The sequence below is a fragment of the Schistocerca americana genome, chromosome 3, assembly GCF_021461395.2.
Source record: "Schistocerca americana isolate TAMUIC-IGC-003095 chromosome 3, iqSchAmer2.1, whole genome shotgun sequence".
Taxonomy (NCBI): Eukaryota; Metazoa; Arthropoda; class Insecta; order Orthoptera; family Acrididae; genus Schistocerca; species Schistocerca americana.
Window position 1 is genome coordinate 266107712 of NC_060121.1, and position 27402 is coordinate 266135113.

Below are 27402 nucleotides of genomic sequence, written 5' to 3' on the forward strand. Positions count from 1 at the left end.
GAAAATTATGGCTTGCACATAATTTGTCAAATCTTTTCAAGTCTTTTTTGGTCTTTTTATGAGCTGTGCAGCATCCACCAATATTCCTATACTTCGTTTCATATCTAACTTGTGCATCACAATTGCCCAGTATGATCTTCATGTTATGTTTCAGGATCTTTGCCACACTAGTATCCACTCTTTTCCAGAATTTGTCTGTCTTTTTAAAGTCCTGATTTTCATCATTTGTTGGCGCATGGATGTTAATAAAGTATATGTCTTGCTTGTGTAGTATATTGTTTGCAAACATAGTTTGTCATTTAAGACTTCATAGTTGAGTCCGCAGCTCGTGGTCGTGCGGTAGTGTTCTCGCTTCCCACACCCGGGTTCCTGGGTTCGATTCCCGGCAGGGTCAAGGATTTTCTCTGCCTCGTGATGACTGGGTGTTGTGTGATGTCCTTAGGTTAGTTAGGTTTAAGTAGTTCTAAGTTCTAGGGGGATGATGACCATAGATGTTAAGTCCCCCATAGTGCTCAGAGCCATTTGAAATTCATGGTTGAGACAGACCCAATGATTTTGTCACTAATAGCAAAGGATGTGCCAAGAACTGTACTATGCTTTATCACTCTCTTTTCATCTTTGCTCTTAAAGAGGTGAGATCCATCTGAATCAAAAATTTCTTCATCTGTATAGTAAGTTTCTTCCAGTGCTACTATTATTATTATTATTATTATTATTGTAGAGAACCCTAGTCAGTTGTTTCTTCATGCTGGCTTTTATTAATGAGTTTGTATTTAAAGTTACCAAGAAAGTCATACATTTGGGTTGAAGTCTGTGAGACACTTTGGGATTTCCAAAATACTCCAACTGACACTTAGCATGATGGCACCCCCCCCCCCTCCCCCCCCCCCTCCCCCCCTAGATCCCAACTAGGATGCTTGCATGACATTTCGATGATGGTGAATTCCTGCAAAGGATTACAGTGTGGGGTATTAATTGGATTTTGTTGTGCCATCAATTATGTGTAGCTTGAGTTTTCTTTGGAGTAATTATTCAGTCCTGATATAACCGGCATTGACAGTGCCTGGAGAGCCTTCATTTTGGCATCTATTTTACAGCTTCTTGAGAGCAGACCTCCTCCTTTGCACAGGCGTAGGACTGCTAACATTACTACTTTGTTTACTCCTGATATGATATCTTTGGGATATAGATGCAGTTTTGCTACATGAGAACTCAGTATAACTTTTCAGGAAGGCTGACCGATTCTAATCAGGAAGCAGTGAATTTTAGTTTGATGTTCCTCACTGTTTAAGAAGACAGTTGTATTAGTTGGTGTTGTTAGAAAATCCAGCATATAATATTATGTGGACATGAAGACAGATAATTACTCATCAAATAAAAAAGGCACCGCACAGCAGAAAGGCATAGAAAAATGATGAGGAATAGCTTAGCTTTTAGACAGACACACAAACTGTAAATACCAAGGAACTGTCTGTCATGATGTATTACTGTAGGTTCTTTCTTGACCTTGAATTTCATCCATTCACTGAGACAAATTTCATTAAAATCATTTCACTCTTTCTCAGAGGACAACAACTTTATTACAGTCACATTTTTTGCGCCCCTCCGGAAAATTTTGTGTTGTAGGCATAACTCAAAACAAACGAGTTGTCATCATAAATTTGTATGCTTGAGAAATATGTTCAGTTAGTAGTGGTAAGTTTAAGGCATTGCCCACTTACATTCACATACATCTGAATTTGTTTTTTCCACTGCTCAAACTATTTCTGCACGTCATTTTCTGTGAATTTATGTAACATCTCTATCAATTTCCCCTTCTGAGGAGCACAAGAACAAGTCTGTAGTAACTTGTTTGCCCATTACAGCGAGTATATTTATTTTATGGCTACATAATCTACCTGTTTATGGGTTCATACTGATAGCTATAAAAAGAATGAATAACTCTTTAAAACTTACAGACTTTTCCACTAACAAGCATGACTAGATGACAAAATGGGGTCACTTCCCCTTCTACTTCTCTCCTCTATCTTTCCCCAACACCTCCATTCACATTAACACTAATTACATATAACATACCTTGTAAATTCACTCATTCCACATCATTTCAATAAAAGAATATTCAAGTTATATGAAATATGTAACTAACTAAACGTCTGAATAAACCTGCTTTGTGATTAACATACAAGGAAAGCTAAAGCACAGAGAACTGAACTTATGGTTACTTGCTTGGAAAAAAGTCCTGTAGATACTCCTGAAAGTACTTGTAAGATTCATGACGTTCTTTGTAGTGTTTCTATCACTGTGTAAATGTCTTTTCTTTATTATGCTTGCCACTGTAGTATTTGGTTCTGTTGTATCTGCATTGGTGTTCATACCTGCAGGGCCATATGTTTTCATAATCACTTAAGTTTCAACTACTGTAATAATATCCATTATTGCTTCACAATAAGAAGACAATTATTCTATCTTTATCGCTAAGTAGGAACATGAAACTGTTGTCCTTTACTTCTAAAATTTTTAATTGTAAAGCTCATACAGAGTGGTGGCTACATGTCCAATTTATTCTGAAATAGTTGGTTTATAGGAGAATCAACACTTTCTGTCCAGTTTCAGTTATGTAGCATTCATACTATTTGAGTCATCTGAACCCTATTACAGCAACTACATAATAGAGTGAAAAATATTAGTTAGATTCTGTTTCATTATTTACAGTGTACATAGAATAACCCTTTACGCAGTTACTAGCATGATGTATTTTTTAGGGGAAGAAGAGACAGTATCATTTATTGATCTGCCATCCAACAATCTCTCAAAACTACCAGAAAAGGGCATACTAAAGAAGTCTGGGCCATACGGTACAGTTATGGGTGATGTGTGCAAAGAGAAGTGGGCTGAGGATTCACAATCTGATAACCAAGAAATATTGTCTCAGTCAGACAATAACCTTGGACCTGATATGATGTCAGGAGGTGGCGGTGCTATCTCGGATGTGGAGCGCACTCTCAAGAGCCTTAATGGCTACCACGAAGACATTTTGGAAGCACTAAGAAATGCAGCAACTCATCGGGGAGCTGCTGCAACACCGTCTGGAAGCAGTAGCATGCTCAGTGAAGAGATTATACGAAAGTCTCTTGGTATGTAAAGCCTTGCAGTTTTCATTATGAACTGAAACTGAAATCGTGCTCTCATTAACCTGTTTAAAACAATAGCATATATGGTAAGTTTGCTTGGATTATAAACTTCCAGGGGAACATTTTTTACAGCCAGAGACTTTACTTGGGATATAAATATAACAAATGACATGGTAGCAAAGCTCTCTTTCATTTAGTGATTTAACAAGCTATTTTGAGGCTTTGTTCATATTTTAAAAATATTATATAGCAGTAAATTTTATCATTAGAATTAAGTAATAGGATATAAGTAAGAGTCCAATATTTCCAAAATAAAACTCTGCATCTCAGACCCAACTTTTCATACTAGTTACAGTGCCATAAATAGCTTGTCTACACTAATCATCATTCTCTCTCTCTCTCTCTCTCTCTCTCTCTCTCTCTCTCTCACACACACACACACACACACACACACACACACACACACACTCACTCTCTCTCTCTCTCTCTCTCTCTCTAACTATCTATATAAATAAAAATGTACATGTTTGTTTGTTCAAAATCATATGTCTTCAAAAGTCCTTCACTGATTGCTTTGAAATTTTGACACAACATTGCATTCAAATACAAGTGTGTTTTTACATATGTACTGGAGCACCATGTAGTATACAAACATAAATATCAAGTACATTTGTTCAAACTTTTAAATCTCCAAAAGTTCTTCACTGGTTCCTTTGAAATTTTAAAACAATGTGCATGTGGTTTTATGTATTAATGTAACATATGACTCTCTCATATGTATATGAAAACATGAGTGTATTCAAGTCAGTGTTGTGTCAAAATTTTAAAAGAATTGGAGAAAAACAATCAGAGATTTAAGATTCTGAACAAAGAACATGAAATTTTTCTAACAATGTACAGAAGACCCTCGTTACTTCAGAATCGGGTAAACCAAAAGCTCAGTTAACCCATACTAGCTGTTTGGTCCGTGCTGAACTAAAGCAAAAAATCAACCGCTTAAACTGCATTTTGGATAATTCGTTCTACAAACTAAAATTTGTTCCCCCATTACATATTCCTTTTCTTATTCTTCATCTAAACTGAATAAGTGTATGTTGCGCTGTGCACTATAGTCTTTTCTATTATAAATTTCACACATTTTTTTCTCAATAATGTTCTGCACTGTAATTTTGAAACAATGTCCTGATTGCTTGCTATCTGCTCACGTTTCACATGCACAACTTAAGATGCAAGGAAGGGCGAAGAGAGAGGTTGGTTAGCAGAACAAACACAGCATGCAACACACAACATTCCAGAGAGCACTCTGTGTTTGGTTGTTTGTGAACAGAGGATGAGTTTTCTTTCCTTTTGCACCATCACTCACAATATGCCACCAATATGGAAATGAACTAATAACAGTCTAACATGAAAACAAAAGCAGCAAATTCTACATATTGTTGACAGTGGGAAGAAGATTAAAATACAGGTTGCAGAGCACTATCAGATCCTGCGATGTCTTCTCTCTCATCGATAATAAGTTCAAGACAGAAAATAGAAGCAAGTCTGGCGAGTTGTTCATTTACAAGCACACACATGAGGCCAGCTGAACATGGAGAATTGGAGGATTTGTTGTTTGAATGGTTCCAACGCATGCACTCAACAGAAAATTCTGTTGTCTGACTCCATGCTTCAAGAAAAGACTCCTGAAACTACCCAGAAAAATGGGATTTTTGGGTCTGCGTGTTCTGAGGGTTGGAGGTGACAATTTCAGAAGAGGCATAAAATCAGTGCCGTCAAGGTCTGTGGGGAGGCACATAGAATGAACAAGGAAGATACCAATGATTGCAACAGGAATATCATTCGACACTCTCTTATTTGCATCATCCAGGAGATGTGTTTAATATATATGAAGCCGGTGCTTTCTATAACTTAATGCCTAAAAAACACTACAGGTCAAGGGCAAAAAATGTCGTGGAGAAAAATGCTGAAAGGAAAGAATGATTTAAAAAAAAGAAAAAATTCATGACAAGCATTTGACAATATGTAAACATAATTTCCAGTGAACGCATTATTGTGGCCAAGATAGATACGAAGCCCTCACCTACTACAGTAGTACAAGTTTATATGCCAACTAGCTCTGCATATGAAAGAAATTGAAGAACTGTATGATGAAATAAAAGAAATTATTCAGATAGTGAAGGGAGACGAAAACTTAATAGTCATGGGTGACTGGAATTCGGCAGTAGGAAAAGGGAGAGAAGGAAACGTAGTAGGTGAATATGGATTGGGGGTAAGAAATGAAAGAGGAAGCTGCCTGGTAGAATTTTGCACAGAGCACAACTTAATCATAGCTAACACTTGGTTCAAGAATCATAAAAGAAGGTTGTATACATGGAAGAAGCCTGGAGATACTGACAGGTTTCAGATAGATTATATAATGGTAAGACAGAGATTTAGGAACCAGGTTTTAAATTGTAAGACATTTCCAGGGGCAGATGTGGACTCTGACCACAATCTATTGGTTATGACCTGTAGATTAAAACTGAAAAAACTGCAAAAAGATGGGACCTTAAGGAGATGGGACCTGGATAAACTGACTAAACCAGAGGTTGTTCAGAGTTTCAGGGAGAGTATAAGGGAAAAATTGACAGGAATGGAGGAAAGAAATACAGTAGAAGAAGAATGGGTAGCTTTGGGGAATGAAATAGTGAAGGCAGCAGAGGATCAAGTAGGTAAAAAGACGAGGGCTAGTAGAAAACCTAAGTAACAGAAGATATATTGAATTTAATTGATGAAAAGAGAAAATATAAGAAGGCAGTAAATGAAGCAGGCAAAAAGGAATACAAATGTCTCAAAAATGACATCGACAGGAAGTGCAAAATGGCTAAGCAGGGATGGCTAGAGCACAAATATAAGGATGTAGAAGCTTATCTCACTAGGGGTAAGATAGATACTGCCTACAGGAAAATTAAAGAGACCTTCGGAGAAAAGAGAACCACTTGAATGAACATCAAAAGCTCAGATGGAAACCCAGTTCTAAGCAAAGAAGGGAAAGCAGAAAGGTGGAAGGAGTATATAGAGGGTCTATGCAAGGGCGATGTACTTGAGGACAATATTATGGAAATGGAAGAGGATGTAGATGAAGATGAAATGGGAGATATAATACTGCGTGAAGAGTTTGACAAAGCACTGAAAAACCTGAGTCGAAACAAGGCCCCGGGAGTAGACAACATTCCATTAGAACTACTGACAGCCTTGGGAGAGCCAGTCCTGACAAAACTCTACCATCTGGTGAGCAAATTGTATGAGACAGGCGAAATACCCTCAGACTTCAAGAAGAATATAATAATTCCAATCCCAAAGAAAACAGGTGTTGACAGATGTGAAAATTACAAAACTATCAGTTTAATAAGTCACAGCTGCAAAATACTAACGTGAATTCTTTAGAGACGAATGGAAAAACTAGTAGAAGCCGACCTCGGGGAAGATCAGTTTGGATTCCGTAGAAATATCGGAACACGTGAGGCAATACTGACCCTACGACTTATCTTAGAAGCTAGATTAAGGAAAGGCAAATGTATGTTGCTAGCATTTGTAGACTTAGAGAAAGCTTTCGACAATGTTGACTGGAATACTCTCTTTCAAATGCTGAAGGTGGCAGGGGTAAAGTACAGGGAGTGAAAGGCTATTTACGATCTGTACAGAAACCAGATGGCAGTTATAAGAGGCGAGGGGCATGAAAGGGAAGCAGTGATTGGCAAGGGAGTGAGACAGGGTTGTAGTCTCTCCCCAGTGTTATTCAATCTTTATATTGAGCAAGCAGTGAAGGAAACAAAAGAAAAATTCGGAGTAGGTATTAAAATCCATGGAGAAGAAATAAAACTTTGAGGTTCACCGATGACATTGTAATTCTGTCAGAGACAGCAAAGGACTTGGAAGAGCAGTTGAATGGAATGGATAGTGTCTTGAAAGGAGGATATAAGATGAACATCAACAAAAGCAGAACGACAATAATAGAATGTAGTCGAATTAAGTCGGGTGATGCTGAGGGAATTAGATTAGGAAATGAGACTCTTAAAGTAGTAAAGGAGTTTTGCTATTTGGGGAGCAAAATAACTGATGATGGTTGAAGTAGAGAGGATATAAAATGTAGACTGGCAATGGCAATCTCTAGCCCCATGCTTTGTTTCACACCTAGTATACAGGTTCTTTAGAAGTTTCTTTACAGTGTCTGTATACCAAGGAGCGGTGTCTCCCACCATGTAGTGTTTATGGTTATGTCATTGCAACATAAGGAAAGCGTTTCTGAAGAATAGAAATTTGTTAACATTGAGTATAGATTTAAGTGTCAGGAAGTCATTTCTGAAAGTATTTGTATGGAGTGTAGCCATGTATGGAAGTGAAACATGGACGATAAATAGTTTGGACAAGAAGAGAATAGAAGCTTTCGAAATGTGGTGCTACAGAAGAATGCTGAAGATTAGATGGGTAGATCACATAACTAACAAGGAGGTATTGAATAGGATTGGGGAGAAGAGAAGTTTGTGGCACAACTTGACTAGAAGAAGGGATCGGTTGGTAGGACATGTGTTGAGGCATCAAGGGGTCACCAATTTAGTATTGGAGGGCAGCGTAGAGGGTAAAAATCGTTGAGGGAGACCAAGAGATGAATACACTAAGCAGATTCAGAAGAATGTAGGTACTGGGAGATGAAGAAGCTAGCACAGGATAGAGTAGCATGGAGAGCTGCATCAGACCAGTCTCAGGACTGAAGACCACAACAACAACAATTTCTAGTTAAACAAATGCCAAAAATGCTGGTATATGTATGCAGTTAAGCTATATTTATTTTTTCTTAGATGTCATCAAAATAGAGCACCCTCATTTGTTGGTACCCATAACAAGAGAAAAATGAACTCACACTAGTATATTTTTACACAAAACCTGATTAATTCAAACTTTAGTAAACTGAATTAGTTATTTGTTGGTCACTTGAAATCCAGTTAAACGAGGGTCTACTGATACGATGGTCTACTGTATCACACACAGATTTCAAGCTTTTGCAACCCAAGGTTCCTTCATCAGGAAAGAGGGAAGGAGAGGGAAAGACAAAAGGATGTGGGTTTTAAGGGAGAGGGTAAGGAGTCATTCCAATCCCGGGAGCAGAAAGACTTCCCTTGGGGGGAAAAAGGGACAAGTATACACTCGCACACACACACATATCCATCTGCACATATGTATATGTCTCACATATTCAAATGCAAAGTTGCATCAATATCTCAAAGAAATCAGTGATGAACTTCCAGAGATTTACAATTTTGTGCAAACGAACATTTATATCTATATAAATAAAAGAGTAAATGTTCTTGTGTTCAGTATCTTAAATCTCCAAAAGTTTTTCGCCGATTGCTTTGGCATTTTGATACAATGTTTTATTCAAATATGTGCATGTTTTTATATGCCTACTGGAGTGTCAAATATAATGTATAAATATATATGCAGTAATTATAGAAGAAATCTATATAAAATTTTAAATATTTGTTCATTCAAAATCTTAAATATCCAAAAGTTCTTCACTGATTACTTCAAAATTTTGAAACAACATTTCATTTAAATACTCACATGTTCTTATTATATTTATTTTTAATATATGTAATAGATAAATAAATGTGTAATATATAAAGAGGGAATGTTATTACTAGAATCTTGAAAAGTTCTTGACCAATTTACTTCAGATTTTTACATACACACAGGTTAATATATGTAATATATAAACATACATAAAATATATAATACCCTCACATTGTTAGCAAACAGGAAATCTGTATTTGTGGCTTATCAATTATTGTTAACATACTACTACAGAATCTGAATTTCCAACAACAGTAAACAAAGCTCTAGGTCAGAGAGAAGCGGAAAGAGGAGATGGACATAGAAAGTGGAAAGGAGGAGATGGAAAGGGGGAGGGGAACAGGAAGAGATGGAGATTGGGAGGAGAAGATGGACATAAAAAGGGAGAGGAGCTGATGGAAGGAGAAGAAGACAATGGATGTAGAAAGTGGGAATTAGATGATGGAGAGAGGAAGGGAGAGAGATGAAGCAGGAGATGATGCAGAGGGAGGGGGGAGGATATAGATTAAGAAGAGGGGGGAGGCGATGGACAGAGAGAAGGGGAGGGAGAGGGGGCAGGAGGAGATGGTGAGAGGGGGGAGAAAAGATGGACAGAAATAGAGGGGAAGAGGTGAAGGACAGAGAGAGGGAGAAGGAGGAAGAAATGAACATAGGCAGGGGGGAGAAGGAGATTAAGACGTACATCTAATTCCCATACATACTAGAAACATGTGCTTTCTCATTTCTTTCTTTTCCATTTAACCAGACTGAACCACAGCAGTGCCTGTCCAGGAATAGCTAGATTTCCATAAACTTCACTACCAAAGAAAACCTTCTATGCTATGAACAAAACAAATGCAAAACATACCTTGCTGTACAGCAGCATATAAAACTATTTCATCATAGTATGCATGAACTGATTCCTAAAATGAGATGTTAATATTTTTTTTTCTTTAACTCAATCACAGATGGTATACATAGCAAGCAGTGACACTTTTGAAAATCTGTGAATAATAATAAAAGCTGCTGCTCATATTGGCACTTTGACAGCCATTTTCTGTTTGCATTAATTCTTGATAGCTACAGAAAATTATTTTTCATTGTAACTGTAGGTGAATATTTTCTTATGATAGTAATTAATATGAAAGACAAGTTCAAAACTCGACATTCAGCACTTGTGTGAAAGGTATGCTGAACACAAAATGTGTCAGTTAGTATCTGAATTGGTCTAAGCTGTTAATTTCCTGTTTTTAACAAATTTTCCTAATAAAAAAAGAAGTATCCTTTGGTCTCACCTCTTGCTCTTCCTGGAGGATAATAATAATTTCATTTTGGTCAATGACCATGTGCAAGTCCTTCAATTGGATGTTATTTCAGCAACTTGTATGTCTCTAATCTACCCCTGGTAATCAACCGGGGAAAGGAAACATGCAGTTTGACATAGAATCAGAACCAGGTGTTGTTCCTGGTGACTCCACACAATATTGAGAGGGTGAAAGCTAAGTTACAGACAGACTTAATACTTCTATGGTCCAACCAGGATTCATCCTGTGCTCTCACGGTTTTTAGGTACGTCCTTTACCACTAGACCACCAGGTCCAACTTTCTGGAGAGCCATACAGTAGAGTTTCAAAGGGAGTATGTAGACAATGACTGATTGAAATAGTGGAAAGGAATACAATACAAGATTAATAGACAGCTTTGAGAGGCAAAACAGAGAAAGCAGCAGAGAAATATTAAAAATCCTTGGATAATAAGGAGCTATTGAATTTAATTGGCAGAAACAGAAAACATAAAAAGGCAGCAAATGGAGCAGGTGAAGGGGAGTACAAACATCGAAAGAATGGGCTTGACAGAAAGTGCAAAATGGCTAAGCAGGAATGAGTAGAAGACAAATGCAAGGCATTAAAATGTTGTGTAAATAAGAGAAAGATAGTTGCTGCCTATAGCCAAGTTAAAGAGACTTTAAGAGAAAAGAGAAGCAGCTTTATGAATATCGAGAACTCAGATGGCTGGTTATTACCAAACAAAAAAGGGAAGCTGAAAGATGGAAGGAATATATGGAAAGTGTATACAAGCAAACAAACTTGAGAACAGTATTATACACTCCTGGAAATTGAAATAAGAACACCGTGAATTCATTGTCCCAGGAAGGGGAAACTTTATTGACACATTCCTGGGGTCAGATACATCACATGATCACACTGACAGAACCACAGGCACATAGACACAGGCAACAGAGCATGCACAATGTCAGCACTAGTACAGTGTATATCCACCTTTCACAGCAATGCAGGCTGCTATTCTCCCATGGAGACGATCGTAGAGATGCTGGATGTAGTCCTGTGAAACGGCTTGCCATGCCATTTCCACCTGGCGCCTCAGTTGGACCAGCGTTCGTGCTGGACGTGCAGACCGCGTGAGACGGCGCTTCATCCAGTCCCAAACATGCTCAATGGGGGACAGATCCGGAGATCTTGCTGGCCGGGGTAGTTGACTTACACCTTCTAGAGCACGTTGGGTGGCCCGGGATACATGCGGACGTGCATTGTCCTGTTGGAACAGCAAGTTCCCTTGCCGGTCTAGGAATGGTAGAACGATGCGTTCGATGACGGTTTGGATGTACCGTGCACTATTCAGTGTCCCCTCGACGATCACCAGTGGTGTACGGCCAGTGTAGGAGATCGCTCCCCACACCATGATGCCGGGTGTTGGCCCTGTGTGCCTCGGTCGTATGCAGTCCTGATTGTGGCGCTCACCTGCACGGCGCCAAACACGCATACGACCATCATTGGCACCAAGGCAGAAGCGACTCTCATCGCTGAAGACGACACGTCTCCATTCGTCCCTCCATTCACGCCTGTCGCGACACCACTGGAGGCGGGCTGCACGATGTTGGGGCGTGAGCGGAAGACGGCCTAACGGTGTGCGGGACCGTAGCCCAGCTTCATGGAGACGGTTGCGAATGGTCCTCGCCGATACCCCAGGAGCAACAGTGTCCCTAATTTGCTGGGAAGTGGCGGTGCGGTCCCCTACGGCACTGCGTAGGATCCTACGGTCTTGGCGTGCATCCGTGCGTCGCTGCGGTCCGGTCCCAGGTCGACGGGCACGTGCACCTTCCGCCGACCACTGGCGACAACATCGATGTACTGTGGAGACCTCACGCCCCACGTGTTGAGCAATTCGGCGGTACGCCCACCCGGCCTCCCGCATGCCCACTATACGCCCTCGCTCAAAGTCCGTCAACTGCACATACGGTTCACGTCCACGCTGTCGCGGCATGCTACCAGTGTTAAAGACTGCGATGGAGCTCCGTATGCCACGGCAAACTGGCTGACGCTGACGGCGGCGGTGCACAAATGCTGCGCAGCTAGCGCCATTCGACGGCCAACACCGCGGTTCCTGGTGTGTCCGCTGTGCCGTGCGTGTGATCATTGCTTGTACAGCCCTCTCGCAGTGTCCGGAGCAAGTATGGTGGGTCTGACACACCGGTGTCAATGTGTTCTTTTTTCCATTTCCAGGAGTGTAGAAGCAGAAGAGGAAATAGATGAAGATAAGATTGAAGACATAATACTATGAGAAGTAGATGACTTCCCTTCAGAATTAATGAGATCCCGGGAAGCACCAGTCATGACAAAATTATGCCATCTGGTGTGCAAGATATATCACATGATTGAAATACGCTCAGACATCAAAGAAGAATGTAATATTTCCAGTTCCAAAAAAGAAAGGTTCTCACAAATGTGAATACTACTGAACCTTCAGTTTAATAAGCCCTGGTTGCAAAATATTGACATCACTTTTTTACAGAAGAATGTAAAAACTGTTGGAAGCTGGCATCGAGGAATATCAGTTTGGATTCCACAGAAATGTAGGAACATCAGAGGTAATACTGACCCTATGACAATTATGGGAAGATAGGTTGAAAATAGGCAAACAAATATTTATAGCAGTTTTAGATTTACAAAAAGTGTTTGACAGTGATGACTAAAATTTTGAAGCAGTGGTAAAACACAGGGAATGGGAAGTAATCTACAACATGTACAGAAATCAGAATGCAATTATAAGAGTCGAAGGACATGAAAGGGAAGCCATAGTTGAGAAGGGTGTGAGACAATGGACTGAACCTACCCCTGATGTCATTCTGTCTGTACACAGAGCAAACTGTACAGGAAATAAAAATTTTTGAAAGGTAATTAAAATGCAGAGACAAAAAATGAAGAACTTTAACATTTTCTGATGACATAGCAATTCTGTCAGGGACAGCAAAGGACGTGGAGAAACCAGTTGAATGGAATAGATAGTGCCTTCAAAAGAGATTATAAAATGAACATCAACTAAGAGAAAATAAATCAGTCCATTTCTGAGCAAATGAGATACTAAAAGTAGAAGATGAGTTTTTCAGATAGTAAAATAAAGGGACAATGACCAAAGCAGAGAAGATATAAACTGCAGACTGGCAATACCAGAGAAAACATTTCTGAAAAAGGTAAATTTGTTAACACTGAACAGAAACTTAAACGGTTGGAAGCCATGTCTCAAAGTATTTGCCTGGAGTGAAACAGTGTACAGAGGTGAAACATGGATGATAAACAGATCAAGTGACAAGAGAACTGAAGCTTTTGAAATGTTGTGCAACAGAAAAATGAAGAAGATTAGTTGTGGAGATCAAATGACTTAGGAGTTATGGAATTGAATTGAGGGAAAACATTTTTGTGGCACAACTTGATTGAAAGAACTGCTCGGTTGATAGGACGCATCCTGAGGCATCAAGAAATTGTCAGTTTGGTAATGGAACAAAGTGTGGAAGGTAAAACTTATAGGAGGCCAAGGTTTGAGTACAGTAAGCTGATTGCTGTAGTTATACAGAGATGAACAGTCTTGCACAAAATAGACTAACATGGCAGCTGCATCGAATAAGTATTCAGACTGAAGGCTACAACCATGACAAGACCAAATACTTGTCTTGTTCCTCATTCTTGTGGGTTTTCTTTCATTGTAAAAGGATCAATCGACCTTGGATAAAGTGAACTAGTGCCTTGTCCTCAGATTAGGCATATTGACAGGTTTATAAAAATTAGCCATGTAAGCTATTCTTGAACTTGGATTGCTCCTCTCCCACACAGGCAAATGTAAAACATTACCTCCTACTCAAAAATTAAAAAGAATACACAACATAGGTCTGCAAACAAGTAAGGTTTAAATGTGATCAAAATAAATATATTCAGAATTATGAAAAAGGATACATTGCCACTCACCATGTAGTGGACATGCTAGATCACAGACAGGCACAACAAAAAGACTGTTGATAAAGTTAGCTTTGGCCTTCTTCTGAAATAGACAACACGCACACACAAAACACATACACATTCACATAAACACAACTCACACACACGTCTTCTGTTTCTGGCTGCCGAGGTCGACTCTGGCCTCAGCAACTGGAGACAGTGGTCATGTGTCTGTGAGCCACATTTGTGTGAATGTGTGTGTTTATGTTGTCTTATCCAGAAAAATGCCTTTTGGCCAAAAGCTTATGTGTTTAGTTGTCTTTTAATTGTGCCTGTCTGTGACTCAGCATATCCTTTTCATAATATTGTCTTTATTCAATCCTAGATTTTCCATTGTTTAATATTCAAAATTATGTAGTTTTTGTGTCCATTGTTTTAATAACAATGTTATAACAAGAGAGATCAGGTGTGAGCCTTTTCTTGTTCCAATTTAATGAATTCATTGTTTCAATTTTTATTTTAAATATATACTAATATCTGTTGTCCCGCTGCCCTTGTATGACATTTAAGGACTTTTTTGGATGTATTGAAAAACACAGTTATTACAACATAATTCTAGATTTTGTGGGTACTTTCACATGTAACTGTTTCTTTGTAAGATTAGCTTAGATATGAACCATATGGCAGAGCAATATTAACACTTCCAGAGAACTGTATAAGTTATACTTTCAGCATGCTACATGTTGTTTCTGTTTATGAAAGCAATGTTGACAAAGACCAGGGCAGTAGTAGAATAACTTATTACTATTAATTCAAACTGTGCAAACTTTCCATCCATTAGTTGTTCTTAGTACATCACAGACATCACTTACCACAGCACTTTGACTATATAAGTGTAAACAGATGTTATCTGCATTCAGATATTCTGCCATCTCTCTACTCAGTAATTATGACTGAACTTTTTTTCAAAGGTTTATGAGTCTCTCTTCCTCATGTGAACTGCTCAATTAATAATCACAAAATACACTAAAAATTTCACTCACTGCTTCATCCTCAGATGCAACTTTTATTTCCCTTTTCATTTCATATACTTATTTTCCTAGATTGTTTCTGCTTATATATGCATTATTCCAATTTTATGTTTACAGTTTTACTTACATTTGTCTCGTTTGACACTTTCATGCAAATATCATTTCTTTGCACCTTATTCTCATCTTTCCTCTGTTTGCAGCCTTTTGGTCTTCTAATTAAAACCTCATTACAGATTAGATGGTAGATCAGATAACTAATGAGAAGGTACTGAATCAAATTAGAGAAAAAATAAATTTAATGCACAACTTGCCTAAAAGAAGGGATTGGTTGATAGGACACACTCTGAGGTACAAATGAATTGCCACTTTGGTAATATGAGGAGGTGTGGGGAGGGAAGGAACAAATTGTAGTGGAAGACCAAGGTTTGAGTACAGTAGCCAGGTTCAAATAGATGTGGACTGCAGTGTTACGCAGATATAAAAATCACAAGATAGACTAGCAGGAGAGCCACGTCAGACGAGTCTTTGGACATGAAACAACAACAAAAACCCAAGTATTTAGTGTGTTCAGAAGTTTCACACAAGTATTAAATGAATATCTGTTATTTTTCAGAAGTCACTGCAGCCTATGGTGAATACAAGCGATCAGGTAGTCAGGAGAAAGTCTGCGATGCAGTGCCTCAGACACACACGGTGATGGTTGAAGGTGTTCATCATCACGCACATCCTCCACCTCCCCCTGAGGAAGATGAAGATGATGAAGTTCCACCATGTGGACCAATTCGTATTCGAAACCTTGAAGACCTTATCCGGCAACTAGAACATCATTCAACAAGGCATATGAGTCCCAGTGGATCAGAGGACATTCGAATGTCTGAAACAGAAGCAGACCGTCACTATCGCCTTGAGTCTGCTGCTGCTTCATGTAATGAACCACAGGCGTAAGTAAATTTCTATTTCCTTTCTTAGTTATGAAATATACTCATTTCATAGAGTGAATGAAGAATTATCTTAAATATCTAACCACATTTTAAACCATTTTCCACTAAAAGTAAAAAATAAGTATGAACAGCTACTGTGGAACAGAAGATGAACACCTACTTAGTCACCACAGCTGGAACACCGTAGCATGGCTAAAGCAAACTGTAAGCAGTATGACTAATCTAAAATCGTCAAAACTGACATTTCTTTCATACAAGTTTTATACTGATTATCCCCACCTCTCTACCAGAGCTGTACACCTTAACTAAAAATTTTCTCTTCACAACCTTGGCTATAGGTCCTGAGATGAGGCTGCACTTTAAAGATTGAGATCCATCATTTTTGTCTCTCTTATTTCTTTCTAGTTGTTCCAGTTATGGTGACAGTAAGTAAGTAGCTGTTTTAATTCTTACCTAGTTTACAGTTCACCCTGCACAATCCCACGACACTTAATACAGTTACTTCTTTATGGCTTGCATCATTACAAGTCATCATAATTTTTACTACATCTATTCTGACAATTATCATCATCATCATGTTGCAAAATTTTCTCATGGTCTTTTTGTATACTCATCTTTGATGTTTCTTTTTTTCCCAATGCTGTATATTGTTGAAATGATTCAGTAAATTTCTTTTTAGCTGCTTTGGCTATAAATTCAATAGCCTGATTTGTGTCTTGTTAAGTACTGCTCTGTTGTTCTCAGTTTCGTCAGTATGAAATCAGAAACAATGAATACTGAATCTATTGTGTTGCTTATAAGACTGCAAACATTAAATCAAGATCTCATGTTTTTCCATTCCTCCTGTTAACTTCCACACAAATGCAGTGTCACCACACTCTCAAAATATGATTTCTATTGGTTACATGGAGCCTATCAAAATCACCACCCTGAGATTTTGTTGTGTTACTTATGCAGTGGTGCATCGAGATATGGATAGAAGCCAGAATGAAAATACCAAGCTGCTATTTTTCTGTCAGCACTGAACATATATCCGATTCAGCACCTCTTTTGAGGCCTGTGTAATTTTGTTTTTCATATCATGAGTGTCCTATTTACAACTTCCATCCCACTTTCTCCTGCTGTTTCCATTTGCTCATTCATCTCCACATCATACTCTCCTTTATTCAATTATTGTAAACAGTATGTCAGCTACAATCAGTTAATTTATTTAGTAAATGACACTAATACCATTCACACAAAGAATTAATTCAGTATCATCTTAAGATATTTTATCATTCTAATCAAGAGAAGAGGTTAAATATGTTTATGTTGGTGGCACCGGACATAGTAATAACAGATTGGTACAGTAGGGATCAGAGTATCCTGTCTCCTTGTTCAAAGTGTATACGAGGACAAGAAAAAAAATTCCCGAATTTTTCCCGGATCTCCCAGTTAAAAACGCACTTTTCCCCATGTGAAAATGCACCTGTTGCAGGATGAAAATACGCTCTCTCCATGATAAGCAACAGTGCACTTTCCCTGGGAATAGTAAAAATATCCATCCTCTGAATGGTAAACGTTTTATGCAACAGAATAGTACTTCCCAGCACTTTAAAAACAAAACTCAGCAAAGGGGGGGGGGGGGGGGGGGGGGGGGGGGAAAGAAACATGTTTTGGAAAGATCTTTGACATGCAGCAAGATGTACACTGCATATTTTCATATTATGATATGCCGCATATTTTTGTATTATGAAAGTATAAGTTCGAATTCCACCAAACACAGTATGTTAGTTTCTGAAGCATTGAAACTGAGATCGCAATCCGCATTTGTAAGCCAGTTGTAACTCATGTCACATGTCAGCAGGTATTTAGAGCATAGGACATGCAATGTAGTTAGCCAGTAGCAACATCTCTGTTAAGTAGCATGAACACATAAATAGGAAAAGTTAATGGTTTAACTTTGTGTAGCTACAAGAAAAGCCAAGCTGTCACATATAATAAAAAATTTGGAAATTTGTGGTAAGTTCCAATTGACCAAACTGCTGAGGTCATTGATCCATAGGCTTACACACTACTTAATCTAACTTATGCTAAAGACAACACACACATTCATGCATGAGAGGTTTTGAACCACCGAAAGGGGGAGCCACACAAACCGTGGCAAGGTGCCTTAGACCGTGTGGTGTAACTGCGCGGCTCACATATAATATTGGCCTTTCTAGTGTATGTGACAATTTAAGATATGTCACACAAATGTGCCAGTAAAATTTTAAACAATGACATGTACTCAATGTGTTAAGTTTTAAATGAGAGTCAAACACTCTGTGATTTACGAAATTCATTGCACATTCTCACGCATAACATGATTCATCTTGTGTAAAAGGAATTTTCCTTTGAAAATAATGCTTTTCAAAGAACCATTCACAATATTTTCCCGTGACCTCTTAGACAAGGGTCCATTTCAGCAGCAGCAAGAGAGCGCTAGAAAACAGGCGTTACTGCGTGTAAGCAGCTATGATGACATAGGAAGTCCATATGTTGTGTAGCATTAAGAGAGCTTATTTGATTTCATAAAAGAAATAGGACATCAGAGGATACTCCATTAGCATAGGAATTTCATAAGTCATACTAAAATTTATAATTTGGTTTCAAAGACACATTCATATGTCCAGACTCACAATGAAGTAGGCCTCAACTTGATATTAAGCTTTTCAGTGCACTTTCCAGGATGAAAATTTTCTTAGAGTACCAGTACTTTATTGTTTCATGTTTATTATGGCATAATGCCATACATACCAGAAGATAAAAATGTGCACTTGAAATTCAGTGAAGAGTTGAAAGTGACCAATAGTGTGGCATTAAGCACTTCGTTCCTTATAAATTGACTGCAACTCCAGAAAAGATTAATAAAAGCCACATTTATTTAGGAAACTGAAAAAAATAACGTCATTGTCGTGCAAGGCAATTCATGCTTGACTGCCAATGAAATAAAATAAAATCACAAAACTGAAACTAATAACATATTTTAGCCTTATGTAATTATGTGAATGTATTTTAATTCACTTGATAGCTGCCGGCCACAGAAAAGCTGCCGGCCACAGAAGTCTGTTTTGTTTTCATTTGATGTGTGAACTGTAAATGAAGAGGAAGCAGCAAAATCCCTAAACGTGAACTCAGGCCACTATTCCCCTCCCCACAAAAATCCAGAAGTAACAGCAATCTGTCAGCTTGGGTGCACTAGAAAAATTTTTGTGGGTAGCGTAACTGCGTCTTGCTACTACTGCAGTCACGCTTCAAGTAGTCAGAAGTGGGAGAAGGTACTGCTCATATGCAACTGATCTGCGCATGGCATGAGCCCGCTGGCAACTGCTCAAAACAAACTTGCTGTAAACAGTTGTGACATCATGCTCATCAGAAGCAGTTTGCTGCTAGGAAATATTCCGTAGTCTTCGACCTAAAGCCTTTGACACATTTCTCTTTTGCCAGGTGCTTGTGTGTGCACTGTGTTTTGTTGTTGTAAATGGCACATTTCCTTTGCAATTAAGTTTTATTTTTGTTGTATTCTCTCATTTACCTTTTATTGCCAGAGTATTATTCTGCAGTAGTGGGATATAGTAAAATTATTTGTTAGACTATCGGTTCTCACCAGTCAAAATTATACAAAATTAACTGAGGACTAAGACAATGAAAAAATTTCTGGAATTCTAAAAAATTCCCAGGTATTTTCCAGTTTTCTCCCAGATAAAAATATTCCTGGGCTTTTCCCTGATTTCCTGGTTGTCCCGGCGCGTGCACACCCTGTTGTTACACTGATATGAGCTACTCATCTTATCCATCACGCATGCTTATTTCCACATCCTAATGTCAGTTGCATACCACTTGGAATAGTAAAAAAGGAGAAAGTAAAGCTGGCCTCAACCTGAAGTCTTGTTTGAACTCCAGAGTCCTTTACTAGGTATGGCCGTATTGGTATGGAATGCACATGCCTTCCTCCGAACTTTGAACTGACTTACGCAACCGGTTACAGGGGCAACAAACATTTAATAAGGACTCTGTACGTTGATGCAACTTCATATTTTTTCATGACACGAATCACTCCCAGAAGGGAAAGAAGTGATAAATCCCTAATACAAATTGTAAAAATAAGAGAGAAGGAAAGTTGATACTCACCTTACAGCAGAGATGCTGAGCTGCGATAGGCACAATAAAAAGATTCACACAATCATAGCTTTCAGCCATTAAGGTCTTTGTCAGCAGTACACACACATACATACATGCACACACACACACTCACACAAGCGCAACTTGCACACATCTGCAGTCTCAGATAGCTGTAACTACACTGCGAGTAGCAGCACCAGTGCATGATGGGAGTGGTGACTGGCTGGGGGTAAGGAGGAGGCTGGGGCAGGGAGGGGGAGGGGTAGTATGGTGGGAGTGGAGGAGTGTTGCAGTTTAGACAGAGGGTAGGAGAGAAGCTGCGGAGGGGGGTGGGGGTAAGTAGCAAAAGGAGATAAATAAAAATAAAAGAAATTAAAAGACCACTGGGTGTGGTGGTGAAATGACGGCTGTGTAGTGCTGGAATGGGAACATGGAGGGGGCTGGATGGGTGAGGACAGTGACTAATGAAGGTTGAGGCCAGGAGGGTTACCGGAACGTAGGATGTATTGCAGGGAAAGTTTCCACCTGCGCAATTCAGAAAAGCTGGTGTTGGTGGGAAGGATCCATAAGGCACAGGCTGTGAAGCAGTCATTGAGATGAGGGGTATCATGTTTGGCAGCGTGTTCAGCTACAGGGTGGTCCACTTGTTTTTTGGCCACAGTCTGTCGGTGGCCGTTCATGCAGACAGACAGCTTGTTGGTTGTCACGCCTACATAGAATGCAGCACAGTGGTTGCAGCTTAGCTTGTAGATCACGTGACTGGTTTCACAGGTAGCCCTGCCTTTGATGTGATAGGTAATGTTAGTGACAGGATGGCAGAAGGTGGCTGTACGGGACCTATATGCAAGACCTGTCCCATACAGCCACCTACTGCTATCCTGTCACTAACATTACCTATCACATCAAAGGCAGGACTACCTGTCAAACCAGTCATGTGATCTACAAGCTAAGCTGCAACCACTGTGCTGCATTCTATGTAGGCGTGACAACCAACAAGCTGTCTGTCTGCATTAACAGCCACCGACAAACTGTGGCCAAAAAACAAGTGGACCACCCTGTAGCTGAACACGCTGCCAAACATGATACCCCTCATCTCAATGACTGCTTCACAGTCTGTGCCATATGGATCCTTCCCACCAACACCTGCTTTTCTGAATTGCGCAGGTGGAAACTTTCCCTGCAATACATCCTACGTTCTGGTAACCCTCATGGCCTCAACCTTCGTTAGTCACTGTCCTCACCCATCCAGCCCCCTCCCTGTTCCCATTCGAGCACTACACAGACGTCATTTCACCACCACACCCAGTCTTTTAATTTCTTTTATTCTTAATTTTATTTTTATTTCTCTCCTTTCTGCTACTTACCCCCCTCCCCCGTCCACACCTTCTCTCCTACCCTCCATCTAAACTGCAACAGTCCTCCACTCCCACCATACTACCCCTCCCCCTCCCTGCCCCAGCCTCCTCCTTACCCCTACCCAGTTGCCACTCCCATCGTGCACTGGTGCTGCTGCTCGCAGTGTAGTTTCAGCTCTCTGAGACTGCAGATGTGTGTGCATGTTGCACTTGTGTGACTGTGTGTGTGCGTGTGTGTATGTGTGTCTACTGCTGACAAAGGCTTTAATGGCCAAAAGCTATGATTGTGTGAATCTTTTTATGGTGCCTATCACAGCTCAGCACCTCCGCTGTATGGTCAGTAGCAACTTTCTTTCTCTCGTATTGTTACATTCCATCCTGGATTTTCCATTGTTTGACTTTTGCCTGATACAAATTGAATGTTTATGAGCATTCATGAATACGTGTAAAAGTTTGAAATACATTCACTCAATTTGCTCTTCTACCTTCCAGAACCCTTAATCACTGAGCAAGGCGTAAGTAGCTAAAAGATAACAAGGATTACAAATGAAGCTCATACTTGAGAAAATCAAACATTTGTTCATAGTTGAAAGTTGATGTTGGATGTATAGTACAAATAAAACACAGTATACATGCTGTTAGCTTCCATTCACTGTCTACAGAGATCTGCAGCAGCAACATTTCAGAATAAAGAAAGTTACTAATTGAAAATTTGGTTCACTATATCACGAACCTCTCATTTTGAATACAATATGGAAAGTTCTGACAGGATATAAATAATTTGTGAGTAGAAATAACAACTAACTAAATAGGGGAGATGTTGAGTCATCAGCAGGCACATAAACAAGACTGAAAACTCTGCTAGCTTTCAGACAAATCCTTTTTTAGCTAGAGTACAGACACCCACACAGATACACATATGTAAGCATGGGTGCACATACATGTGCTGTCTCTCTCTCTCTCTCTCTCTCTCTCTCTCTCTCTCTCTCTCTCTCTCTCACACACACACACACACACACACACACACACATACTTGTAAAGCTGCTTGGTACCAGCTGAATACACAGTGCCAGGGCTGCAGTTCTGCAGGTTGACTGGGGTTAGGAATTGTGTCAGGCAGAGTGAGAGAGGGAAGAAAGTAGGTGGGGAGTGGGATGGAAAGTTTGAGAAGGTTGGCTAACAGCTCAGGAGGAAATAGCAGGTGTACATGATCAGAATGCAGGAGGGTGAGGGAGCAGGTGCAGGAGATAGAAATGTGACCCATGGGGACTGGCACCAGTGAGCTTGTGCTGAGCACAATGAGAGTCATGTGGAGGAGTGGACTGGGAGGGAATGATAGAAAAGAGGATGGGAAGACTGTGGAAGATGGTTTGGGTGCATGGTGAGTGAAGTTAGGGTCATCAGGCAGGGTGGAGTTGGTTGTGGTGCAGGGGGTTAGTGAAGTTTGAGGCCAATAGGATTACAGGAATGAAGGATGTGTTGCAAAGACAACTCCCATCTATATAATGCAGAATAGCTGGTGCTGAGGCAAGATCAATATGTCAAAATCCATAAAATGGAAATCCTGATGTCCCATTGTTGCTGGTTACTGTGGTCCCATTGAAATAATCTTTGCTCTTGTCAACCAACACCAACCAATTGGTCACAGCCTTGCCCATCATATTAAAGATATGAACCACTTCCAACACCACTCCCAGCCATACAACCCCATTACCATCATTGCTGTTAATACCACCTCCCTATACACCCAAATCTCCCATGCCCTTAGCCTTGCTGCTATTGAACATTACATCTCGCATGTCCTTCTAAATCCAAAACCACCATTTCATTTCTCATACATCTAACTAATTATATACTCACACATAACAGTTTTGCCTTTGACGAAAAGATATACAAACAAATCCGTGTCATGGCCATGGGTATTTGCTTGGCTCCCTGCTATGCCAGTCTGTTTATGGGCCATCTGATGGAAGTCCTCCTGGCCTTCAAAAACCCCAAACCCAATGTCTGATTCAGTTTCATTGATGATATCTTCAATAGGACCCAGGGTGAAACACCCACCTCTCATTGCTGCAGTCTTAAATCTTCTCTCCAATTTTCTTTACATGGACCTCCACAGCCCAATGAGGCATCTTCCTGGATGTTGTCATCCCCTCTATGATGGCTCCATCCATACCACTGTCCATATCAAATCCAATAATCATCAACAGTTTGTTCATTTTGACAGTTGTCACCCCTTCCATATCAAAAAAACACTTCCATATAGTCTAGCCACTCATACACAGAACATCTTCAGTGAAGATAATTCCCTTGCTCAGTAATCTGAAGGTATTTCTAAGCCATTCACAGACAGACACTATCCCCCAAAACTAGTCTGCAGACAGATTTCTCATGACATATCCTCATAGACCCTAATCTTCCCATCACCCCCAAAAACCAGCTGCAAATGAGTACCCACCTCATCATCCAATATCATTCTGAACTGGAACAACTGAACCTAATCCTTCACCAGATTTTGACTATGTATCATCTTGCCTGAAAATGTGGAACATTGTAACAAAAATTTTTCCCAACCCCTCCTAAAGTGTTGTTCCGCCACTCTAGTCTATCCTTATACCACATCTGCTTCCAACTCCTTGCCACATTGATCGTATCCTTATGGAAGGCCTAAGTACAAGACCTGCCAGTTCATCCATCCAGCATTTCCAATTGCAGTCCAGTCACAGGCTTATCCTATCACATCAGGTGCAAGGCTGCCTGTGAAAGCCACCATGTTATATACCAGCTCCACTACATTTTTTTGTGCACAGCATTTTATGTGGGCCTTATGACCCTATTGCTGCTATTGTCATTTAGTATGCCTTTACCTAAATAACAGAAAACCGTGTCTCTATGTTGCCACGTATAACCCTCTTACTAAATTTAGTTTAGTTTCTGAATAAAATACTCTATGGGAGGATAGTCCTGTTAATAGGAAAAGCTAATCAACAGAGTTACCCTTTTTAAAGGCTTTGACTGTGTGTTGTGGCTAATGGATATGTAAATCAGACTATTCAATTCTGTTCCTAAGATCTTACTCAGTGGTTAGGAAGAAATGCAGTATGAGTACTATTATATTGAAGCTCATACAACTCAGTTCCAAGTTCGTTTAGTGGTTTAAAATATGTACTAACGGTCACCAGCCAATCCAGGCAATAAAAAGGTGAAGTATTGGAAAAACAGACGTATGAATTTTGCCTACTTTCTTGCTACTGTTTCAGTTTCTTCTTCAAATAAATATTACTCCACATAAATATTGGTGGTACACACACTGGAATTATTTGACTACTACACCCTTATACATTACGTTTCTAAAAGAGAAAAAGCCCAGTAGGTAACTTCAAGGAAGCTAAAAAAATTTGGCCAGGGGGGACCACTTTCCATAACCAACAAACTTAAATACTAAAATACTTAGACACCAAAGCACACACTTTTTAAATTGAACATTTCACTTCAAGAAAACCTCTTTCTTACTGGAATTTACTTTGAAAAGCTATTACTCTTTGAACTAACTCTTTATAGTCATTTAACAGATTCTAGTAACTTAGGTTCACTCTGACTGAATTTTACATAAGCAAACTTTTACTATAACACTTTGCAATAGTTAAGAAAACTTTTAAAACAAGAATAGTGTGACTTTGTTTCTCTTTACTGTACTAAAGCATGGTGGTGTTATCACTATAACTAAAATTTTCATTACGCCTTTTAGTGAAACAACAAAGAAACTTTTCTTTAAGTATTGCTAAAGATGAAAATATTTATGAACACTTTAACTTTATGATGCAAAATTACATTTAAATTCACTCTATTCAATTTACATTCTTCCACTACTGAGACATAATTTCATTACTACAGGATTTAGTCCCTCACACATGTATCTCATTATTTACACAAAAACAATTTAAATGGTGCCTCATTATATTAACTTGGCACTTCGTAAGTCTGTAAAACAGGTGTATGATTAGGATGAAATAACAGGATGAACCAATTTCTATAAGTTCAAGAATGATTATTCACTAATAAAATACAGTTTAAATTAGTTGTTCATGCTGTAAAAAAGTAAAATACAAAAAAAATCTTATCTGGTGGCTGTAGGCTTGGCCTGTGGCAAACAGTTATGATGGCTACATTACCCACAGTGCAGCCTGCAAGTATCTTGCTGTATGGGCTCAATTTCTCTTAATGGCATCATTCAATTTTGCAAGAAGGTAGGGTTATCAATTTTTCATCAAAATGTGAGAAGCCTCCCTAACAAAATAGACCAATTGCTTATCAACATTAATGAGAAAGACTGTATAAATAATGCCCAGATATTGTGCTTCACTGAGCACCATGTTACTAGCAACTGCATCATGCCTTTTTTTATCAAGTTACAATTTAGCAACCCAATACTGTAGAGTAAATAAAGAAATGGGGGGAGTGACAATATATGTTAAGGAAAATTTTGACTACAAAGTAACTGACATTACAAAATACTGTATGGACCAACATTTTGAAGCATGTGCTACTGAAATAAAAACTAATCTCAATTCATTAATAGTCCTGGCTGTTTACAGAGCACCATCAGGAAATATAAAAAATGTGTTTTAGTCTCATGGACCAGGTTTATTTTCAAAAACAAAGGATATTGTAGCTTTAGGTGATTTTAATGTAGACTGTCTGACTGATAATAACAATAGAAGTAACTTCCAGGATGTGATGTCCACTTATAATCTGAATTCAGTAATCAATTTTCCCACTAGAATCACACCAGATTCCCAAACTATGATAGACAATGTATTTTTAAATATAAGTAGATACCAGAACATCGATGTAAACCAGGTTATAAATGGTCTCACAGACCATGATGGTCAATTAATCACTCTTTACAGTGTTAACCCTCTTGTTAAACTATCTCCCCAGTGGAAATGTGTAAGAATAATGAACAAAGAGGCAAAAGAATCCTTCAACTGTAAGTTGCAGCTAGTGGACTGGTCCTTTATTTACAACATTGGTAATGCTAATGACAAATCATCAGAACAACTAATGATACACAAAAATGGAATCATTATAGATTGTATTGCAAAATTTTAAAGAAAGTAATACATAAGTCAAAAGCCCTTTTCTATAAGGAGAAAGTAGATAAATCTAATAATAAAATTAAAACAATTTGGAACATTATAAAAAGTGAGACAAAGACAAAAACAAGCAACACAGATGACCTAAAAATCAGGCATGGGGGGTAACTTAATAGAAAATCAAAAAAGTGTGGCTGAAATTTTTAACAAACATTTCCTGTCAGTATCCCAACAAATTGGCTGTAGGCCCTCTGTTGAGGAAGCTATGACTTTATGTCTGGATGCATACTCCAACATAATACCAGAAATGTACATTAATCCTATCACTGTAGAGGAAATTCAAACAGTCATCTGGTCTTTAAAGTGTAAGAACTCTGCAGGAGTAGATAATGTATCCAATAATTTATTGAAATTTTCATGTAAATGGTTTAGTGATATTCTGTGCCATATTTTTGATGCTTCATTTCAAAAAGGCATTTTTCCTGAAAGACTCAAGTATGCCATTGTGAAGCCCCTACACAAGAAGGGTGATAGAGCTGAGCTCACTACCACCCTATTTCACTGTTAACAGCCTTCTCTAAAATTCTAGAAAAATTAATGCACAATAACATTACTGAACACCTCATAATGAACAGACTTATCAACAAGAGCCAGATTGGCTTTCAAAGGGGCTGTTCAACTGAGGATGCAGTGTATGCACTTACAAATGAAGTACTTGAATGTCTAAATCAAAAAATGATAGGAATTGGTGTTTTCTGCGACTTATCAAAGGCATTTGATTGTGTAGATCACCACATTCTCATGCAGAAAGCCAAACTACTTGGAATAAGGGGTGTCACATGTAACTGTCTGCAATCTTATCTTCAGGAAAGAAAACAGAAAGTAATT

At 39.0% G+C, this 27402-nt stretch overlaps 1 protein-coding gene across 1 annotated transcript in view; it reads left to right on the plus strand.

The window, feature by feature from the left end:
* The window catches only part of LOC124607241 (disintegrin and metalloproteinase domain-containing protein 22), a 1086760-nt gene that overhangs the window by 994821 nt on the left and 64537 nt on the right, over positions 1-27402 (plus strand). Inside the window, exons 23-24 of the mRNA XM_047139515.1 lie at positions 2763-3134; positions 15593-15920. Of these exons, the coding sequence (XP_046995471.1) occupies positions 2763-3134; positions 15593-15920 (700 nt within the window). The remainder of the gene's footprint in view (positions 1-2762; positions 3135-15592; positions 15921-27402) is intronic.